Genomic DNA, 22,497 nt, shown 5'->3' with positions numbered 1-22,497 from the left:
GGTGCAGTGGGCTCAGCTGGGAGCCCCACACGAGGCTCAGCCGCAGGGGTGAGGCAGCTCTGGAGTCAGCCTGTGGGGCAGGGTCTGGACTGATGTGGTAGAGGGCCAGACATAGGCATAGCTGCAATGTCAAGGGCAAGAGCCTCAGCTTGAAAGTCCTCTCCATGTTTCTCAGCTCCTTCTCGGTTCCCTGCCTGCAAGCCGGCTGCCTTGTACAGTGCTTTCCCCTCTGTTGAGCAATTCCACCTCCTGTCCTGCCTCACAGCTCAGGCTTTGCGGGCTGATGATGTTTGTTGTCACCACCTCTCACTCCCAAAGCTCTCCCATGTGGCTGCTGCTCCCCGACGCCTGCCGTGCTGGGCCTAAGGGCCGTGGCAGGGTGGGGAGGAAGGTGTGGAGCCGAGCAACGTGGGGAAGGATATACCTGCGATGAGGCACTGAAGGGGCTACGGTCCACTGTGAAGGAGGGATAGAGGTTAAAAAAAAGAAGAAAATGAGGGGTGTGCTTTGAATTCCACAGGCCTTTTTGAGTTGGGAGACGGGTTACAGGTCCCGGATCACCGGAGTGCTGTGCCCCACAGCCGGCGGTGCTGGCCAGCTGTACAGTACCTACTGCCGGGGGCTTCGCGGTACGTTCTGCTGTTGGGTCTGTCAGGCGCGAGTAAACGTCATCATTAATGAAATAGGCATAGAAATCTCAGGAAGACACCAGGCTGTAAAGTTTTACTCGTGCTTACAAAGCTTAACTAAGAAATAATCAAGATCACGTGAGATCCTTGCAAGGACACACGGAGTCCTATATTTCAGTAAAAAGTCTAAAGACTAGCGAAAGCTTTTCGTAAAGTTAAGAGAAAAAAAATATTAATTTTCCTGGGGCTTTTTGGGTAACCTGAGGTGTCCCTGAGCGGGCGAGGTGTGGGGGGGTGAGGAGCAGATACCCACCAGAGGGCCCTCGCTCCCCACGCCCCACACCTTGGTGGCCTCGCCACAGAGGTGCTGCTCACACCTGCTGAGCTCCCGGGGAGGCTTTGGGAAAGCTGCAAGTCAGAAATGGCCGCTTCCACTTCAGCCCTGTGTTCATCTGAGCATCAACCTAGTATCAATATTAGAAATCGCTGCTTTTGATCCGGTAGCTTAACTCTCTGTGCGAATGCCGGGTGGAGCGTGAATAGCGTTGAATTTTAAAAGGAGTTCCTTCAGGGAGGTTACGTATGACCCTGATAGACGGTGGCTTAGCTACCTGCAAATAGCCTGTTACGGTGAGGTGTGCAGGAGTGGACAGAATGAAATGCATTATCTCTTGGTGTTTCATACGTACAGTATTAGTACTGGGGGAAGAGACCAGTCTTGACCATAACTCTCCACAGCACATAGTAACAGTTCAGAGTATCACTTCCTATTTACTGTTCTTCACAAAAGCTCTAAACTTAGAAGAGCGAAGGGATGAAAGCTGAAGGGACAGTGCAGAGCAGTGTTGTGTACGGTCTTTGGACTGAAAGACGCCGCACGCTTTGCTTTGACAATGTGCATAGTCTGGAGACCTGTTTTTTTCCTAATTTGTTCTTGATTAAAGCTTTGCAAGCTTTAATTTTCCATTGTGCTTGAAAGGAAGGCAGTGCATATCTGTAGCTGCCTTGAAACACAGTAACTGGGAACTGATTTATGTAAACTTTCAGCAGCTTTTTTTGGTTATACTTAAGGGTGCCTTAACACCAAATGTATTTGATGGGAACTACGCCCACTGGTTATTCTAAATTCCCTTAGCTCTAGATTCAAGCTTAACATATTTAATTTTGGTGCACCAAATGTTACTGAAAAATCTACCTTGACAATTCTCCTTTGATTCTAGTTCAAGAGACTTTAAGATTTTGTGTATTTTCTTGTGACTTATGTTTCCAGAGGCTTTTAGAGGAAAAGCTATAGGTGCACCCCAAAAAACTTGTCACGGCTTTCTGAGGAAAAACAAAAGCAAGGGCCAAAAGCTGTTAGCAGAGAGGAATGGGATTATGGATTTGACCTTCCCCATGAAGCAGCAGCAAAAAGACTCTGGATAATTTCTAATGTTAACCTGGGAAAACATCCTGGACTCAATATTAGGGAGCATATTTAACAAAGCATTTAAAACCAGCGCTTTACCTGAACCATGTAGAAATTCTCTTATATCACCTTCAGTGAACTGCAGCCCTGTCTGCATTGTGGAAACTCTTGAGTAGCACGCTCTGTGCCCTGCTGAGCCAACAGCATATTGCTTCAGCCATGGTTAACTAACCACCGGGGCTGAAATAAAGGGAGGTATCTGGCAGCATGTGAAGGCCGCTTGGTGAGATGGATGTTGTGATTGATGCTGGGATGTGGCACACCATCCTGCACAGAAAGTACTATGCTAAAGGTACTTTAAAATTACAAACAAGTTTATTCCTTGGTGTGTTCACCACAGTAAATGAACTCAACATATCCGTCCCCTTGCCCCACGGGCAAGTGCAGCCTGGTTTCTGTGAGGGAGGACCTGGCTTTTGACTCTCGCTGTTGTGGTACCTGTTTGCCGCTAAGTCACCTCTGCGCTATCCCAGCAGTCTTGAAGCGCCTCTTTCTGAGAGGGCCAGGAAACTCCCTTGCGCAGAGCTTATTAATGTTTGCTTTGCTTTTTAGTCACAAAGCACCTCTAAGGTAAAAGCATGAGTGAAATTTAAGCAAACACAGCTGCATGTTTGCATTGGTGTGGTAGTCATTTCTGTGCTTGTGGTCTTTTCCTCTTGTTTTATCTATTGAAATTACTAGATGGGACTTCAGTGGTGTGTCACCACCAGGCATCTTGTAGCTTCAGCAGACATGATAGGAAGAAATAGAGCTTTTGCTCTAGCCATAGAGGTGTTTGCACTGCCATGGAGGAGCCTGTGGCTTCCCTGGTTCTTTCACTGCTGTTGCTGGAATGGCTGTTGTAATCTGCTGCACCTATTTACTGCCTGAGATATTGCTCTCCTGTTCAGATGCTGAGTATCTTTAAAAGAAATCAAGTGGGACATTGCTATCTCCCCACTGCTCATAAGGGAGAAGGGTTGAGGGAGCAATAGTGCTCTCTTAACTACCTTCCTGCAGTTTTCCCAGGGTTTGTCCTTCAGTTGACCTGTTCTCTGGGAGCTAAACCATCAGAAAAGCTTTGTATTTATTTTGTAGGTGGGTTTTTCTGCCTCAGATACCTGAGGGAGTCACCCTTTGTGTGAAAATTTCTCTTTGGGTTGGTTTAGCTGCAACACAAAGCCTTATTTTCTGGAGAAGGACGTACAGGTGGGGTGGCAGTGCTGGGACGTTCTTACCTTCCTGCTTAAGTGGTAGAGTGTCATTTGGCATGTGCTAAGGAGACATTTAGGGTAAGCTGTTGACAGGTTTGAGCAAATTATAAAATGAATTCTCTGGAATTGTTGGCAAGTCCTTTGCATTGCAAGTAGGTAAATGATGACATGTCATTTACAGTCACTAGTTTTCTTTGTTTAAAGAATTTCTAAAGAATTGTAGAGGGAACTTTTGGAAGCGGACGTTACCACAAAGAGAAAGAAATACATGAGTTGTTCAGGAAGTCAATAACCTTGACCATCTAAGGTGTTTTATAACCAGTTTTGTGTGCACTAGGTCTTGAAGAACCATTCACCAGCTGCTAATCCAACATCCACATCCAGATTTCACCCTTACAGCAAAAAAAAAACCCCAAAAACCCCCAAAGCCCCCCACAAAACCAGAAGTCCCTGGCTCTTATTTAAACATTACAAGGTACTCTGTATTAGGTGTAACTGGCAGGGCTTGGGGAGCCAGCAGCTGCAGGGGTGACCTGTGTGGAAAGGGGCCATGAGCTGCCCTGTCCCTGTTCCAGCTGGTTCCACCCAGCTTCAAAACAGACAAAAACAGCTCATTGCACACCAAAACTGCAACCGGTTGGAGAAGCACATGGTACCTCTACTCGAATGTATTTAAGAAAGTGTGGTGGCTGCTAGGGACAGGAGTTGCATAAAGGAGACATGGGAGGAGGCACATGAGGAAACACAGGAGGGCACACATGTGAGGATGTAAAAAAGGAGACATGAGGAGTCACAAAAAAGGACATGAAAAGGTGACATGGGACGTGCAAGAGAACAAGTAAAAGGAGACACAAAAGCAAAGATGTGAGGAGACACAGGAGGAGATGTGAGAGGAGATGGAAGAGGACATATGAAAGGAGATGTGAGGAGATACGTGAAGAGACATGTCTGGAGTAAAGGAGGGAGAAGTGGAGGAGACGTGTAGAAGCGGACATTGTTGGGTACATGGCTGGAGATGCGCTCTTGGAAGGAGGAGCTTTGTGCTAGAGGAGGTACCTCTGAGGGACTGTGACCCATGCTGGGGCAGGGACACCCCTGAGGGTCTGTGGCAGACCCATGCCGGGACAGGGACACCCCTGAGAAACTGTGGCCCATGGAGAACCTATGCCAGGGCAGGTACACACTGAGAAGAACGCTGAAGGACTGCAGGCTGTGGAGGACCCATGCTGGAGCAGAGGAGCAGTAAGAAGCAAGGAGCAGTGGGGGGAAAGCGAGATGCAAGGAGCAGATAAAAGAAACCATTATGCACTGACCCATAGCCTCCTGTGCCGCCTGTTGCCTCACTGAAGGAATTGGGACAGACTGAGTGTAACGCACAGTGAAAACAAGGGAAGTTGAGACTAGGAAGGGGGGAGGAAAGGTGGTCTGAAGATGAGATTGGGGAAAGAGGAGGAAAGGTGTTTCCAAAAGTATTTGTTTAATTGTTGTTTCATTGTCTTTTTTTTTCCCTCAGTACCTGAATTGGTAATTAAAAGTTTATGTTAATTTGTAATAAATTAAGTGAAACTCCCAAAGTCAAGAATGTTTTGCCTATGGCAGTATATTCATTCTGCTGGGATGTAAAGTAGTTTAGCAATATGTCCAAATAGTACAGACCCCAGGTGTACATAAACTGGGTAGAGTTTCCTCTCTCCATATGTGCTCCTGCATCATTGCATTGGTGCTTTAGCATTTTTCCAAGTTCTAGAGAAGGGCCAGCACCAGCCAGTTGCAGGTGTTCAAAGGTCACCACCCATGAACAAGTTGTGTAGGCAAAAGCCATGGAATAGCTGCAGTTTTATTTGCAAACCCTTACATTCAAGGCTGTAAAAGATTCATTGTGGGGCAGAGCTGGACTAAACTTCTGCTGTTGGTGTGCTGTTTCTGCAGACTGGAGTTGCATAGTCATCTCTCTTCCCCCACCCCCAAACTCTTTGCCGGTGCAGTACTACTAGCCTAGCAGTAATTATACCATGTACTCCAGGTGTAACGTGGTTAAAAAAAAAGTCTCACTCCCTCACTCTTCTTCCTTCCAAACATGAGTGGAATGATAAAGAAAAAAGGGAGGGAACGGAGAGAGGGGAGGTGGCAGGGTCTTGCTATTTCTTGCAACTATATGGAAAGAAAGTGTGTAGTACCCTCTTAGAATCTGAAGGAAAGCAGAGGGTACGGAGGGGAAGAGCAGCTCACTGCAACATGGCTGTTCCCAGGCATGCCAGTGCCCGGTGCTACCAGCCAGATGATGTGTCATTGTCTACAGGTAGAGTAGAAATGCTCCAAAGCGGTCTCTCTGAGGGACTGAAGACGTGTTGAAAAATCATAGGATGATAAGGCTTTTGTTCATATGGAGGGGAAAAAATTGAGAAATGAAAGAATCTCAGAGGAGACGCTTCTTTTTTTCAATTGGAGAATGATTAATCTGAAATGGAAAAATTCTGTTATTAAAGCTGACCTGTAGCTATCTGTAGCAGGCATAATGTAGTTCTCTCTTACATCCTGTACATTTTTGGTTTGTCTCACAAAACTTTTGTTTTTACAATTGGATTGTATTGATTTTATTTCTTTTAAATTATGCAAACCTTTACCAAAAGGGAAATGAGATTAAAGCAGAGAAGACACTAAATGCATCTTCCAGACAATTTTTTTTTTTCCTTTAAAGAATACATTCCTTGTGAAACCTTGCTGTTTTTTTTCTTTATTAAGAGCCTGGCACCACTTCGACTCTGCAGGCTTTGAGGAAGGCGTTGGCACATTGATGACAGTGCCCTTCAATTAGACTGTGCAATGACACACCTTATTTCAGACCATTAAAAACTGTTGGACTTTCTGGGAGATAAATTCAGCTCTACTCTTCCATCTGCGGCAACATATCTTTTTGGTTAAATCTGTACTTTGGACTTCAGAGATCTAAGCTTGGGGGCTGGCCAGGACAGTCACACTAGGCTTGTAAAAGCAGAAATAGGACTGTGTCTCCCAGCTCAACTGCCCGACAGGGTATATAGGTGTCCCCTACACTGGAGATGGTCTGGGACTGTGGGTAGGATAGGTGGGAAAAGAGGACAACATGTCTTTTAAAAACAGCTGCTGTACTGAAGGCTTAACAGTTGTAATGTTTGATTCCTTTCACAAAGTCTGGCTTTAAATGGTGAAAGAAAGGAAAAACATTTATTTTTTTCCTCAGTGAAGGGAAGTACTCTAGAGGCTTAAATATAAAATTAAGAGCATGGCCAGGAACATGTGCTGTGTGAAGTACCATAGTTGTGGTACTACCATGTCATGAGCTTTGTAGCAAATATGGGAGCCAGGGTGGTTATTGAGGAATAAATGGAAGCAGAACAAGTACCATTCTGGGAGCTAAGAGCTCTTGACAGGAACAGATGATAGCACTGGGGTTTTAGATGAGTTATCAGTTTTGGGGAAGGCTGGCAGGTGGTTCTCTGGGGAAATGAAACACCTCAGAAGCAGCTATCCCACCCACTGTCAGGTGACAGGATCATTAGTATGGCAGCAAACTGGAGCACAAAAGAGAATCTAAAATCCTAGTATCTGGGATTCTTCTTGTGCATGTCTAATTTGAAAATAACGGACTGATGAAGATAAAATGGAATAAATACTGTATTTCCTTACAAGTGGCAAACACAGTATGCATCCAGGGAAGTAAGGGTCAGCCTTGGTTTGTAATAAATAGAGAGGTTTGACCATATTTTGTTTTTGAAGGAGAGTAATCTTTGCTAGAGGACAATATATCATACCAGATCCAACAGCCTGAGAGCAGTGAGACTGCTGCTGCACCATGTCCAGACAGTAGCAAGGCTGAAGATGCATTCAGCAGGCACAGACACACAAAGCACACATTTATACTACATATATGTGTACATATACATGGTTGGCCACACATATCAGAGGCAGACACTCAGGGCACCCATATGAACACAGGCAGCACCAACAGCCTCATCCTGCTTCCCCTCTCTGGCTGGACAGGATGGAAGTCTGTAACTGAGAATATACATAGACATATGTACAAGGTGGATCTCTCCAGCAGCTGAGCTTAGACACTCACTCCAGCAGCTGCCCCTGGATCCCAATGTCCCCAAGTGCTGGCAGCTGGACATACAAGTCCCCAAGGCCGCAGCCCTACTCCAGTTGCTAGTACGGACTGTCAAATACATACACGCAGCTGGCCAGCACTTTCCATGTCCCATAGCCGCCCCCCCAGGTGTTCTGACACCAAGAGCTGGCCCTTAGGGACCCACTCACGCTCCTGGCTCCCAGGCCACTTTGCATAGTCACAGGCTGGTGCATTTGATCTTTGCTAGCCATCGTACACTTGCACATCCACACTCGCTCCAGTTGCTGGCACCACAGATACCTGGGCCCTCTGACCCGCGGTCTGACCCCAGTTGCTGCGTTCATACCCCGATATGCACATCCAGACACAGAGTAGAGAAGCCCTCACCCAGGAAAGAGTCAGAAAAGAATTTAGTAAGAAAAGAGAGACCTTGCTGATCAGGCACAGGGCATGGCCAGACAGGCATACTGACCAGCAAGCTGTTTACCTGCGTCTGGCCCTTTTTATTCCCTTACACCTCTATTTTTCCTCTCTTGTTCCTCCAAAAATCACCTAAACCCCTCCCTTGCCCCACCTTTGGTTCCTTTGCAAAATATCTCGTAAGTCTTGGGTGATTCCAAACTGTTCTTCCCCTGCACCCCATAGTATGTCCCACCCCGTAACATGTCCCATCCCTAGGCAGTGACCCCCTTAGTCCAAAAGGTGATCTGGATAGCTGCTTCTGGTGACTGTGGTGATGAGTTTCACGCCTGGACACTGCGGTTGAGGTTCTCCTGGGACAGCCTGGGGAGATAGGGAGCCCTGGAAGACAACCCAGACAATGTTCTGGTTCCTCTGGAGTCCTTGATCTGGGATCCCACCTGCCATTGTGCTCCTGTGCTCCTCTGGGCTTGGGCAGATGAGCCTTTGATGGGCTGGTGGCCTCTGTGATGGGCCTGGGAGTACCTGGCAAGGTATATTTGAGCTCTCTCTCCTATTGTTGTCCCTCAGGTTTTTGTAGGTGTGCAGATGAGCTTTGTCACATAACCTCACAACCTGAATATGGGCTGTGGCTTTTGGGGCCCTGTGGGCATTGTGGCAGCATGAAGAAGCCCAGATGCTTTTTTAGAGATGACCTAAAGGCGTAATTCAAGCATGTCGGCGTGAAGGAGAGTTCAGCATGCGGCTCTGCCATAGTACTGTCCTGAGGGTCGTGGTCTGTTGCCTTCCCTGTCAATGTCTTTTTCTTCTTTCCTCCCCTTCAGATCACGACGGTTGTCTTGGGAGAGCAGGCTCTGACGGGAGCAAGAATGCTCAGGATGCCCAACTGCCTGCTAAAACTGACCAGGGTGGTATGGAGCCACAAACTCAGGGCTCTGTTTATCCTCGCCTTTAAGTTCATGTCCTTTGCTTCCATCATGTTGTACTGGAGAATCATGGAGGACCCTAAGGGCAGGGGCCAGGTCTACAGCTTGCCTGTTGAAATCCGCTGTGGTCACTCTGTGCCTTCTCCTCCACCTGCCATTGCACGTGGGCCCCCTCCTCCACCAGGGGACGTGTTTTTTGTGGAGACCTCGGAGCGAACTAACCCAAGTTACCTGTTCACGTGCTCTGTGGAGTCAGCAGCCAGGACGCACCCTGGGACAAGGGTCGTGGTGCTCATGAAAGGTTTGGCAAACAGGAATGCTTCATTACCCAGCCACTGGGGCTTCTCGTTGCTGAGCTGCTTCCCCAATGTGGAAATCCGGCCCCTGGACTTGCCAGAGCTTTTCTCAGGGACGCCCCTGGCAAAGTGGTACTTGCAGGCTCAGCAGCGCTGGGAGCCTTATTTCTTACCCATCCTGTCTGATGCCTGCAGAATTGCCATCATGTGGAAATTTGGTGGCATCTACCTGGACACAGACTTCATTGTGCTTAAGAACTTGAAGAATCTCACCAATGTGCTCGGTACCCAGTCCAAGTATGTGCTGAATGGGGCCTTTCTGTCCTTTAAACCCAAGCACAAGTTCATGGAGCTTTGCATGAAGGACTTTGTGGATAACTACAACAGCTGGATCTGGGGGCACCAGGGCCCACAGCTCCTAACACGTGTCTTCAAGAAGTGGTGCTCCATCAGGAGTCTTCGGAGCAGTACGAGCTGCAAAGGAGTGAGCGCTCTGCCCCGTGAGGCTTTTTATCCCATTCGATGGCAGGACTGGAAGAAATACTTTGAAGTGGTCAGCTCCTCGGAGCTTCACCACCTCTTTAATAACACCTATGCAGTGCATGTATGGAACAAGAAGAGCCAAGGGACAAGGCTAGAGATCACATCCCAGGCTTTGCTGGCTCAGCTGCATTCCCACTTCTGCCCTGCCACATATGATATCATGAAGAAGGACTCTGAACGGCAGTGACTCAAAGGTCAGCTAAAAGATGTTGCCCAGGAGCCCACAACTCTCTAGCTGTTGTATCACAAATGGACCTCCTTTTGAAGTGAGGTAGTGAGAGTTGAGGATAAAAGCCATTTGTGGGGTATAGGTGGAGCCTGTAGCTTCAGCCGATGTTTGTGCAGCTCTTTGTCTTGATTTTAACTGCCTACCAGCAACATTTTGTTTCTCTGCAGGACCTTTCTTCTGCTCTGCCTGGTAAGGTACAGAAATCTCAGGACGGGAGCGAGTGCTGGGCCACTTGTGGCAGCCTCCTTCAGCCTTTCAGAGGAGTAAGGCCCCTTTCTATGGCTGTAAACCTGGAAGAGGTCTTTGCAGAAATGTGTATCTAACCACCTGATTCTCAGAACTTCTGAAGTGCAGTCCTCAAAACAACAAAAAGATGGGAGAGCAAAGAACAGGGAATGAGGAGGAAGTTAAGGCTGTGTTTGAGGAGGTGTCCTGAGAAAAACGTAGAGGAAAACAGAGAAGAAGGAAAGGGCTAAAGCAACTTCTTTTTCATTTCATTCCCTCCTTTTCTGAAGCCTATGGTGGAAGAGACTTTCTCATGTCTGGTCTGAGCAGGGAGAAGGATGCTGCAGTCTCTGTTCAATGTCATAGGTCTAAAGATGTGGAAATTTGGTGCGAATCAGAACATGAGGATCTGAGGCCAGCTCATCATTTAGAAGGAACTCTTGTGCAGCAATGATTTATTTTATAATAGTGGCAAATTAACAGCCTGTGATGAGCAGGAGAGCTCATCCAACTCACACCTTAAATGGCACCTGACACAGGAAGAGCTGAACTATGTTTTACACTGAGTTTGTCTCTGTGACCAATTGTCCCTAATGGCATCTAAGATGCACCAGATCTTTCAGCACTTGGGTTGATCCTAAAAGAAAGGCTTGGTATTTCCAGGGTTACAGAGAGCTTGGTAGGGAACCTGTACTGTCTAAATTCAAGTCCACTTATGAGTCACTTATGGTGGACCTCTTCAAGTAGCCTGGAGGACTCCTGCAATTCACTGTCCAGGAGTACAAATCTCTCCTGGGAAGTCTTGAGGAGAGCAGTGGGAAGTTTTACTCTTCTGCCTAAGCATATTCATGAATTGCAGTGGAGAAAGTTAACATATCTCTCACAAGGTGCTGTTGTGCCTTTGAGGGTTCCCACCACAGAGGCAAGTTTGTTGGACAAACTGTGGGAGAAAACTCATCCCTTGCCTTGATGGCCAAAAGGGCATATTCATGCTCTTACAGTTCTTGTCAGAAAATAATAGAGAAAGAGCAGAATAAGAATAAGGTAGAGACCATCAGCATTGTTACATCTGGTCCGCACCGCACTCTAAAGGGGATTGCTGAGGCACATGATCTTGGCACTGCAGTAGGATTAATGGAGATGAGCAGAGCACTGTCCATCCCCTTTCCTACACTACTAAGAGATTATGATTGTGCTGTAAAATCTTTCTGCCTCCAGTGTGCCTCCTCTTCTTACACCTAGGAACAGTAGTGGGGTGGTCCAATGGCCGCTTTGATGACTGACAAGTCGGTCAGATTTTTCAATGTCACCTGGCCCCAAAGTGACAGCTCTTTCACATGGTGCTTCCTGCAAGTCCTCTGAGTGTGACTCAAATGATTTCTAGATCTGCAGTTGTCTGAGGCCTCTTCTGTTTCCCAGGTCAACAATAAGCAATATGAGGTTTGCTCAGTTTAGCCAAGACAATGGTCAAAAATGTAAAAGACTGTGCATGCAACATTTTCCTTTTTGTCTCAGGTTTATTTGTCTCTTCTTTGATGATAAAAATGGCAATAAAAATTGCCCATCACTTTTTACAGAACAGTTCCCTGTCCCTCAGGGAACATGGCCATGGGAGTTTAAGGAGTGTGTGCATCTTTTTTTTTTTTTCTTTCTTCTTTTTTTTTTCCTTTCTTTTTTTTGTTTTTAATTCTGAGCTGTCTGGTGTTGATCAGAGGCCAGTGCTGCTTTGATTGAAAGCTACCTCCCTGTGACTTGGGCAGGGTGTGAGGTCTGTGCACAAGTAGCTACGCTGGAATGAAGAAGGTGCTGGAAACACCCCTCCAGTGGCTGGCACCACATGCATGTATGTATGTAGTACTGCCCCTTTGTTCTGTCCAGTTTTATGGTATATTCTGGAGGCATTCAGAATTTTGAATGTCTGCAGCTTTCCCAACACTGAACATCTTTAAGAACAAAGATTTTGTGGGCAAACAGCAGATCTTCCTGACTGTATAAACATTTTTCAACACACTAAGTGGTATAAATGCTGTTTTGGTATATGATATATGCTGTTTTCACTCCCTACTCTCAATGTCACTACTCTGTGGGGTTTTTTTCATGGCTTTCTTTAGAATCAGCAACAAAATTGTCAGCCCTGGCCTAGTGTGTGGTCAGTGAGGCATGGTTTCTCTTTCTACCGGTTCCTTCTGTTTTGGGCCCTTTGGGCTAAACAAGAGAAATCTTATAGAGCTAAGAACCCCTACCAGAGATGGTAAAATGGTGGTTGGTGATCATAAAGGCATAACAGCAGACTCTGCTGTGGCAATACTGTGAACTGATTATGGGAGTGTTTGGGACCCAGTGCAATGAATATCTGGCTTGATGTACCACTGGTTATTCTAGGAAAGTGCCTTTTTGGGTAAGTGGAGTGGGGTTGTTTGTTGCTATTTTACTTTATTTTTTCCCCTTTAGTGTCAAAGTTCTGAGGTTTGATAAGGAGAGAATCAAATTAAAGCAGTCTTTGGCCTTTTTCTCTTTGTCTTGTGAAAGAAAAATAAATACAGTTTTTACTATTACTTCTCTCTGCCAAGTTGTTCCATTTTATTCTCTGAGGCGTTGGTGGTAGGTCTGAGCAATCTGTTAGTTATTATGCAGAAAAGCATTTTAAAGTTGTATCCTGAAGTGACTCACTAAAATTAGGAGTGTGGAATGAACATGAGACAAGTTGAGCATAAGTGCACGTGGAATGAAGGCTCTGCAGACCATGACTACATGCCATCTTTGGGACTTGAGCAGAGGGAACAGAGGAAAGCACAATGTGTGGTACTGATTCCTCATCCAACCAGGTATCACCCCATTGTTCATGACCTGCAATCCATCTGAAGCAAGGCATTTTAGTCTCACACTGAAGGTCTGGATGTTATGGAATAGGAGACTCCATGAGAAATCGTGTTGCTTTTTCCCTGGGTGATGGGCTACAGCCTCCCTTAGTAGTGACAGTGTCTGTGCTCTTGTAGACCTATAAGTGGAAAGCTTGTGCCACAGCCATTCATTTTTCTGACCTGCATTTTGGAGACTGATCTAAAGACTCTGGAGTCCAGGGGAGCTTTTTGAGAGACTGTCAAAGGTCTGGTGGGGTTTGCTGTGCAGAGGAGTTTTATTGTGACTCCTTGAGTCAAGAGCCAGTGAAACAGAGATGTAAATAGTTGCCTGTGCTTTCTTCATTGCTGATATGCAGTCAAGGATGATGGGAAGTGGTAAGAAGGCACTAACTATTTCTTGCCCTGTCCTCCTTTGTCCTTGAGCTCATGAAGGTTAGCTGGTACACAGGTGTACTGTACATCAAGGAGAGAAACCAGGGGTGGGGGTTGGAGATACAGACTTGGACAGTGCAACAGAAGAGGAATAAGGAAGGATCAGTAGAGTAATCCTGGATCTGGTCTCCTGGGAAGAAATTAAATTATGATTATTTTCTCTGTGCTGGCTGAGAGCACTCCTATGCCAGAAACTCTTGTGTTGGCGGGATCTAGGATCTGTAAGTAGTAAGTAGTAATGCTCTGTAGGGCTCTTTTTTCCCCTGTTGTTCTCCTCCCCGTTTCTGCTCCCTCCCCCCAAAATGTGTAGTCCAAGAAGGCTATGGTGCCAAGCAGGTTAAGAGCGCTTCTTAAGGGAAAGTGCAATTACCTGCCTTAACCATATGTAGGTTGGGAGCTGAGGTCTGGCTAGGGCTGGTTTGTCCTCAGCAGGAGAGAAGAGGAAGAACAAAGCTCTCCACATCCTCTGTTTGGATATGCTATTTGTGAACACCAGCACTCTGGTCTTTCTTACATAACTGAGGTTCATCTCTCTCTCAAGTATTTGTGACCATTCCCTGTGTGCACTTGGCTTGTGGTCTCTCTGGTACCTTGTTTGCAACCATGCCTGGAACTCAGATGAATAGGTGTAGTCTGGAAGAGAAAACTACAGCAGGAAGTCGCTTCAGCTGCACCCTGCCATTATAGCTCAGGCTGAGATCTTGACCTTTAAATTTGTATATAATGATGGAGCCAAATAGCAGCTGCCATGGTAGAGGTACGAGGAGTAAGAAAGTACTCTTCACATAGTGGAATCTATGTCCAGGGAGAAAATTAGGCAGGTGCATAAAGTCTGGAAAGGTAAATATGAAAACACCATTAGGCTATTGTCATAGTTTAGCCCCAGCTGGCAACTAAGTACCATGCAGCTGCTCTCTCACTCCTCCATCCCCGCCACCCTGGTGGAATGGGGAGGAGAATAAAAAAAAAAGGTAAAATTCATGGGCTGAGATAAAGACAGTTCAATAGGACAGCAAGGGAAGAGAAAATAATAATAGTGATAAAAGAATATACAAAATAAGCTACTAGGAAGAAAATTAACTCTATCACAGCCTAAACCAGGATGGTATCCACCTCTTATTGTATACCCTCTACATTGTGCCCAGGTCCTCCACTTTTCAATACATTCCAATTAATCACTGCCATTTTTTCTGTCTTTTCATATATACACACAGAGATATCATTATCCTTAGCCTATGGGCCATCCCCCTAAAATGTCTATTGAGTTCATATATCATATGAATTGATATAAGTTGATATCTATTTGTTGATAGTTGATATAGTTGATATGATAGTTGATATGAATTGATATCTATTGAGTTAATATATCATATTCATATTGAGTTTGGGCTCCATCTATTATAATAGCCCTTCAGCGCAAGAGAGATGGTGTGTGGTGTTCAATTGTTGCATGCTGAAGCCAGTTCTGGTTCCATCACCGCTGCACTTTTCTCAGTTTCATCAAAGTTAATAATTCATTAATCTGGGAGATTCTGACTGTAATACTTTTGATATGGCATATAGCAACTATAGAAGTGATGATGTACAGTATTATACAGCAATTAATATTATACATCTCAAATTACTGGCTATTCTCACCCAAAATCAAATCCCCTTGAGGTACCCATTGGAATTCCCCATCCTTTCACATTACCCACCAAGTGCACCCAGGTCCTTGAACAAAAACAATCCTGAGGATGTGTTTGCCTTAGGCAGGAATAACCAGACCATCTCCTCCAGCATGTTTTTTATGTGCAGTATGGGGACTTTATTCCCTTCTACAGTACATAAATTTTTGACTGGGCAGGGCCAGCTCGACTGGCAGATCTCCTAGTGTTGACTAACCAGGTGACTTTTGGTAAATGCATATCCCAATGTTTGAATATCCCACCAGCCGTTGCTCTCAGTGTAGTCTTTAACAGTCCATTGTATCATTTGATTTTCCTGGAGGCTGGTGCATGACAGGGGATGTGATATACCCAATGCCGTGCTCTTTGGCCCAGGTGTCTATGAGGTTGTTTTGGAAATGAGTCTCGTTGTCTGACTGAATTCTTTCTGGGGTGCCATGTCACCATAAGACCTCTTTTTCAAGGTCCAGGTTAGTGTTCCGGGTGGTGGCATGGGGCACGGGATATGTTTCCAGCCGTCCGGTGGTTTCTTCCACCATTGTGAGCACATGGCGCTTGTCTTGTCAGGTTTGTGGGAGTGTGATATAGTCAATCTGCCAAGCCTCCCCATATTTATATTTCAGCCATCGTCTCTCGTACCAGAGGGGCTTTAACCTCTTGGGTTGTTTGTAGCTCATGTTTCACATCCATGGATAACCTGTGCAATAGCATCCATGGTCAAGTCCACCCCTCGATCACAAGCCCATTTGTATGTTGCATCTCTTGCCTGAGGTGTCATGGACCCACTGAGCTATAAATAATTCACCCTTACGTTGCCTGTCCAGATCCACCTGAGCCACTTCAATCTTAGCAGCCTGATCCACCTGCTGGTTGTTTTTATGTTCTTTAGTGGCCTGACTCTTGGGTACATGGGAATCTACGTGGCGTACTTTTACATCCAGGTTCTCTAGCTGGGCAGCAATGTCTTGCCGTAGCACAGCAGCCCAGATGGGTTTGCCTCTGTGTTGCCAGTTGCTCTGCCTCCATTGTTGTAGCCACCCCCACAGGGCATTTGCCACCACCCATGAGTCAGTACAGAGATAGAGCACTCACCAATTTCCTTGGTCAGCAATGTCTAAAGCTATCTGGGTGGCCTGCAAGTTGGCTCAGTTCACCATCTCATTCAGCAGTTTCTATGACCTACAGCAGCCTTCCACTTCCAGTGCTTTCAGCCAACGTGACAGGACCCATCGGCGAACAGGGCATGTTGCTTCTCATTTTCTGGCAGTTTATTATACAGTGGGACCTCTTCAGCATGCGTCACCTCCTCCTCTGGTGAAATCTTTGCCTTCTGGCCAGTCCATGATCATTTCCAAAATTCCTGGGTGACTGGGGTTTCCTATTTGAGCCCTCTCTGTGTGATCAGTATGACCCACTTACTCCACTCTACATACACTGCATGATGTGTAGAGGGGACCCTCCCTTTGAACATCCAGCCCAGCACTGGCAGTCGGGGTGCCAGGAGGAGCTGTGCTTCAGTACCAACCACTTCCGAAGCAGCTCAAACCCCTTCATATGCTGCCAACATCTGTTTCTCAGTTGGAGTACAGCGGGCCTCAGATCCCCGACTCTACAACCCTAAAGGTCAGCACCGTGTCTCCCCTGGTGCTTTCTGACAGATGCTCCAGGTAGGGCCATTCTCCCCGGCTGTGGTGTAGAGCACGTTTTTAACACCTTGTCCTGCCTGGACTGGCCCAAGGGCTACCGCATGAACTATTTCCTCTTCAATTTGTTCTAAGGTTTGTTGTTGCTCAGGACCCCATTTGAAATCATTCTTCTTCCAGGTTACTTGATAGAGAAGGCTTACAATCAGACTGTAATTTGGAATATGCATTCTCCAAAAGCCCACAATGCCTAAGAAAGCTTGTGTTTCCTTTTTGCTAGTTGGTGGCGATATAGTTATTTTATTGATCATATCCCTTGGGATCTGACAACGTCCATGTTGCCATTTTGTTCCTAAAACCTGGATGTCCTGTGCATGTCCCTTGCCCTTACTTTGTTTTATGGCAAAACTGGCTTCCAGAAGGATTTGGACTGCTTTCTTCCCTTTCTCAAAAACTTCTTCTGCTGTGTTGCCCCACACAATGATGACATCAATGTAATGCAGGTGTTTCAGAGCTTCACCCTGTTCCAGGGCAGTCTGGATCAATCCCTGGCAAATGGTAGGTCTGTGTTTTCACCCCTGGCGCAAGTGTACTAGATGCTCCTCCAAGTGAAAGCAAATTGTGGCCTGCGCTCTGCCACCAAAGGGATTGAGAAATCCCGGCACGGCAGCACTCAGTGGTAGCATGACTTCATTCAGGCCATGATAGTCTACTGTTGGTCTCCACTCGCCATTAGACTTTCACACTGGCCATAGGGGACTGTTGAAGAGTGAGTGTGTCTTACTGATCACTCCTTGGCTCTCCAACCAGTAAATCAGCCTATGGATGGGAATCAGAGAGTCTCCACTGGTGTGATGTTGCCACCAGTGCATTGTTGTGGTGGTGATAGGCACCTGTTTTTCTTCGAACCTCAGCAACCCCACAACAGAAGGGTCGTCTGAGAGGTAGGGCAAGGTGGACAGCTGTTTAATGTCCTCTGTCTCCAAGGCAGCCAAACCAAAAGACCACTGGTACCCTTTTGGGTCCTTGAAGTGCCCTCTGCTGAGGTAGTCTATGCTAAATATGCACAGAGTCTCTGGGCCAGTGACAGTGAGGTGCTTTTGCCACTCATTCCCAGTTAGGCTCACTTTGGCCTCCAGTACAGTCAGCTGTTGGTCGCTTTGGGATCCCCCTGTCACTCCAGAGACACAGATGGGTTCTGCCCCTGTATGGCTTGATGGCATTAGGTACACTGTGCACCGGTGTCCACTGCTGACCATACTCCTGTAGGCCTGATATGCCAGGCCATCAAATCCACCCAGTCCAATAAACTCGGTTATCCCTTTCCTCCACCTGGCTGGAGGCAGGGCCCCTCTAATCTTGGTCATAGTATCTGTTACTCACTTCCTGTGAATGCAAATCAGAAGTCCCTTTATTAAGATTACAAGTCAGACCAGCCCTTCTTCTCTGGGAAATTGCTCGCTGGATACTGGAACAGCAATTTTCCTGGAAGAACCCCCTTTTGTGATCATTTCTCCTTGCAACTCACATACCCAGGCCTCTAGGGCTGAGGTAGATTTCCCATCCCACTTCCTCATATCTTCTCTGTGGTCACGCAGATAAAACCACAGGGTGGCTTGAGGTGTGTATCCCCTATATCCTCTCTCTTGAGCAGAAGAATGCTCACACCTAACATCTCCATACAGGTGAGGACTAGGACTTACCCTCTTTGATTTGCTGGAACTCCCAGAATAGTTTTTTGAACAGGTTTTCAGATTTTTTTGATAGTTTTTCCACAGCTGAGAGCCTGGCCTGAAGGGAGGAGGAGAGATTTTCTTTGTATTGCCGGAGTTGTCCAGTCAATTCATCCACCATTGGTCCCTCTTCATCTTTCCAGGTCATTACTGTCAATGAGCTGGCATACAGCAATGGTGCACTTTGTACAAACTTCTGCCACATGGATTGTGTGCACTGAACTTCATCTGGATGTCTGTTGACAGGTCATATAAATAATCTCCACCACAGCTAATTCCCTCAGGTACTGGATACCTGTCTCCGTGGTGGTCCACTTGCCTGAGTGGTGTATAACATCTTTGAAGGGATACCTTTCCTTCATGCCAGATAGGAGTCACCTCTAAAGGCTGAGGGCTTGTGTCTTTTTTCCAATTGTTTTGTCAAAGGCCCCTTCCCTAGACAGGGACCTCAGCTGCTTGACTTCCCTACCCTCTAATTCCAGCCTATTGGCCCCATTATCCCAGCATCAGAGCAGCCAGGTGACAATGTGCTCACCTGGACAATGGCTGAAGTCTTTTCACATATCTCGCAGCTTGCTCAGGGACAGGGATCAGGTGGTAATCTCTGGTTTTGCCTCTTCCTCCTCCTGTTCTTGTGATGGCTCTGCTTCATCATCCTTTACTAAATGAGCTGACTTTCGTATCCATTTCTTCTTGTGTATAAGGGCAACTGATACTGACATGTGCTGGTTCTCTGGTTCATTGCCAGGGTTTGAGTAGCCACAGCGCCTGTCGCGGGCATAGGAGTAGCCGCAGAGCCTGTTGCCGGGGTTTGAATAGCTACAGTGCTAGTAGGTAGCAGATGGGCAGGTATTTTTAAATAGTTGTTTAACTTTAAGCAAGACCTGAAGCACATTTGGGAGTAGGATCTACAGGAACATGCTGGTTTGAACATCCCAAGGATATCCAAAATTCTCAAGAGCTATAGTAACTAGCCTGGAGAAGAAGGGGAAGGTGAAGAAACGTGTCTCCCCTGTAAATTTGCTCTCTGAGGAGAGAAGGGAAAAAGTGTAATTAATGATAGTTTCAGAGAGATGGCTCCCAAACTACAGCGATGACAGCAATGCTGAGTACCAATACCAGATTACTTTTAGGACCAGCCATTTTATCATATCATAAGCCAGTGTTAGAAAGTACAGCACAATGATAACTGTGACGCAGCTCCCAGAGATGATAAATAGCTACAGTGCTTGGAAGGATTTGGGGAGGGGTCTGGAAAGCTACGGAGCAATAGGCCTGACATTTGTTGCATGCAACTGAGTAGAAACTGCACTGAACGCTAAACTTAGTGGCTGTATGGATAAAGGTGGTATTTATGAATGCGCCAACGTGCCTTCTGTAAGGGAAGGTCAGCCGCCATGGAGTGCAGGGACAAGGGGGAACTCCATCATAAAATGAGGGACACCTGAATTTGGCAAAGTCATTCAATGAAGTATCCAGCATAAGAGGGAGTATTCCCAAGTGGATGAGTAAATTATTTGGTCAAAAGAGCATGTGTTCAAAGGAGCATTCAGAAGTGAAGTCTTGGGGTGGGAGGAGGCAGCTCTGTGAAACTCAGCTCAGTTCTTGTGGCAGCCACCCAAGCAGCGTGAGCACTGGGAATTCTTAGCAAACGAGTAGAAAACAGCAAAACCGTTTCCTGCTACAATATAAAGTTTAAAATGTAGCAATATGGGTGTTCCTTTTCCTTTTTTTGTTTTGTTTTGTTTTTTCTGATTCTTTCCTAATTAGGTGGGTTCTTCACAGTGCAGCTGCGTGACCCTTCTTTCCGCCACTGTATTAGCTGAACATATGATGTCACATCCTCCCTGATTTGCATGTTATCTTCATGTGTTCAGACTCCAACTTTCACTTTTTCTATTCACAAAAAGGAAGTGCCAGACCATAGAGTTACTGGTGCTCTCAGAGACAGTAACCTCTTGAAAAGCTTGTCCAGCTGATCAGTGACTTCTGTGGTGTCTTGAAAGCGGGGACAGGTGAGTAGTATTTGCAGCTTCTGTGCGATGGGACTTGCAGTTTCAGAGGAAGTTAGAGCACCAGATTTCTTGTGTCTGCTACATGGAAGAAAGGACCCTCTCTTCTACAGTTTACCAATCTAAAAATGATTTACAAGATTCAACAGGCTGTGCTGTGGAGGAAGGGGAAAATAGGTATGTAAAAAGCAGAGTGGTTTGGTTTTTTCTTGCTGCATCTAACACCCACAGTACATGCTGGCATTTCTCTGCAGGAGAAGAAAATGTTCTGGGGATCCAGAGCTGATGATTTGTGTATCGGCTGCCTCTCCTCTGTCCCCAAAGCCCCAGTGCCCAGTGCAGAGCGGTGGCTCCATGCTGTTGCATTTGGAAACCTCCCAGTGTGGCTGACGAGACATTTTCTGGCCACATGGACAGTTTAGGATGTGACCCAGTTGCAGTAAACAGGGATGAATGACAAATGGCATTGTGCAGCTGAGTTCTCTGTCCTGTTCACTGTCTGGTTAGAGATTAAAGCTTTTGCTGTTTCCTGAAGCTCTTTGGTTTGGAGCATGGGGATTTGGATTTGGAGCAAAGGGAGGCAGGAGAAATGCCACAGTCCTCCCCACTGCTTTCCCCTCAGTTGTGCATTGACCTGAATGCCCTGTGACAATACAGAGAAGCCAGGAGACTGTTCCAGAAATGGCCAAAAGGCAAAATTGAAGCATGCTACCCTGAGGTAAAGGAAGGAGAGTTCTGCTCTGCTGTAGCGCTGTCCTGAGGCTCATGGTCTGCTGCCTTGCCCATCAATGTCTTTTTTTTCTTTTCTACCCTTCAGATGAGAATGGTTATCTTGGGAGAGCAGGCTCTGATGGGAGCAAGACTGCCCAAGACGCCCAGCTGCCTGCTAAAACTGACCACGGTGCTGCTGAGCCACAGCGCCCCCACTGGGGCTCTCTTTCTCCTCATCATTTCATTTCTGTTCTCTGTCTCTGTCATGTTTTCCTGGAGAACTGGGGATGATGCTGAAGACCAGCTCTACAGCTTGCCTACACAAAGCAGGTGTGACCAGTTTTTACCTTACCTTCCTGGCACCATTGCACGTGGGCCCCCTCCTCCACCAGGGGACGTGTTTTTTGTGGAGACCTCAGAGCGAACTAACCCAAGTTACCTGTTCACGTGCTCTGTGGAGTCAGCAGCCAGGACGCACCCTGGGACAAGGGTCACGGTGCTCATGAAAGGTTTGACAAACAGGAATGCTTCATTACCCAGCCACTGGGGCTTCTCGTTGCTGAGCTGCTTCCCCAATGTGGAAATCTGGCCCCTGGACTTGCCAGGGCTTTTCTCAGGGACGCCCCTGGCAAAGTGGTACTTGCAGTCTGAGCACCAGAAGGAGCCTTATTTCTTACCCGTCCTGTCTGATGCCTGCAGAATTGCCATCATGTGGAAATTTGGTGGCATCTACCTGGACACAGACTTCATTGTGCTCAGGAACTTGAAGAACCTCACCAATGCCCTCGGTATGCAGTCTCAGGATGTACTGAACGGGGCCTTTCTGTCCTTTAAACCCAAGCATGAGTTCATGGAGCTTTGCATGAAGGACTTTGTGGATAACTACAATGGCTGGATCTGGGCACACCAGGGCCCAGGACTCTTAACACGTGTCTTCAAGAGGTGGTGCTCCATCGGTAATATCCAGAACAGCATGAGCTGCAAAGGTGTGAGTGCTCTTTCCCCAGAAGCCTTTTATCCTATCCGCTGGGAGGACTGGAAGAAGTTATTTGAAGTAATCGACTCCTCAGAGCTCCACAAGCTCCTTAAGAACACCTACGCGGTGCACGTATGGAACAAACTGAGCCACGGGACGAGGCTAGAGATCACGTCCCAGGCTTTGCTGGCTCAGCTGTATTCTCGGTTCTGCCCTGCCACATATGCAAAGATGAAGAAGGACTCTGGAGAGCTGTCAAGGCCTGCAGTGTGACCTGTGGGCCCTTGGCAGCAGGCAGGTTCCCCAACCTGAAGGAAACTGAGTGCCTTTCACCTGCCACAGAGTTGATTTCTAGCCCACGGAGCAGGTATTCTGTGTGACAGCTCAGTGATTTCGTACCATTTCCGATATCTGTCTCAGAACCT

General features: G+C 46.7%; 2 protein-coding genes across 2 annotated transcripts; both read left to right on the top strand.

The window, feature by feature from the left end:
- Positions 1-2,341: 2,341 nt before the first annotated feature.
- Positions 2,342-9,770, top strand: LOC309416784 (lactosylceramide 4-alpha-galactosyltransferase-like; the record flags this gene model as incomplete). Its single annotated transcript, XM_082014148.1, has 2 exons — positions 2,342-2,389; positions 8,643-9,770. 2 exons carry the CDS (start codon positions 2,342-2,344, stop codon positions 9,768-9,770), a joined length of 1,176 nt encoding a protein of 391 aa, XP_081870274.1.
- Positions 9,771-21,187: 11,417 nt separating this feature from the next.
- LOC309416785 (lactosylceramide 4-alpha-galactosyltransferase-like) lies at positions 21,188-22,345 on the top strand (the record flags this gene model as incomplete). Its single annotated transcript, XM_082014149.1, has 1 exon — positions 21,188-22,345. Exon 1 carries the CDS (start codon positions 21,203-21,205, stop codon positions 22,343-22,345), a length of 1,143 nt encoding a protein of 380 aa, XP_081870275.1. The 5' UTR covers positions 21,188-21,202.
- Positions 22,346-22,497: the final 152 nt, after the last annotated feature.

The sequence above is a fragment of the Phaethon aethereus genome, assembly GCF_964289735.1.
Source record: "Phaethon aethereus genome assembly, chromosome: 1".
NCBI classification, from domain to species: Eukaryota; Metazoa; Chordata; class Aves; order Phaethontiformes; family Phaethontidae; genus Phaethon; species Phaethon aethereus.
Note: the sequence above shows the minus strand (reverse complement) of the source record. Positions and strands in the feature narration are given on the sequence as shown.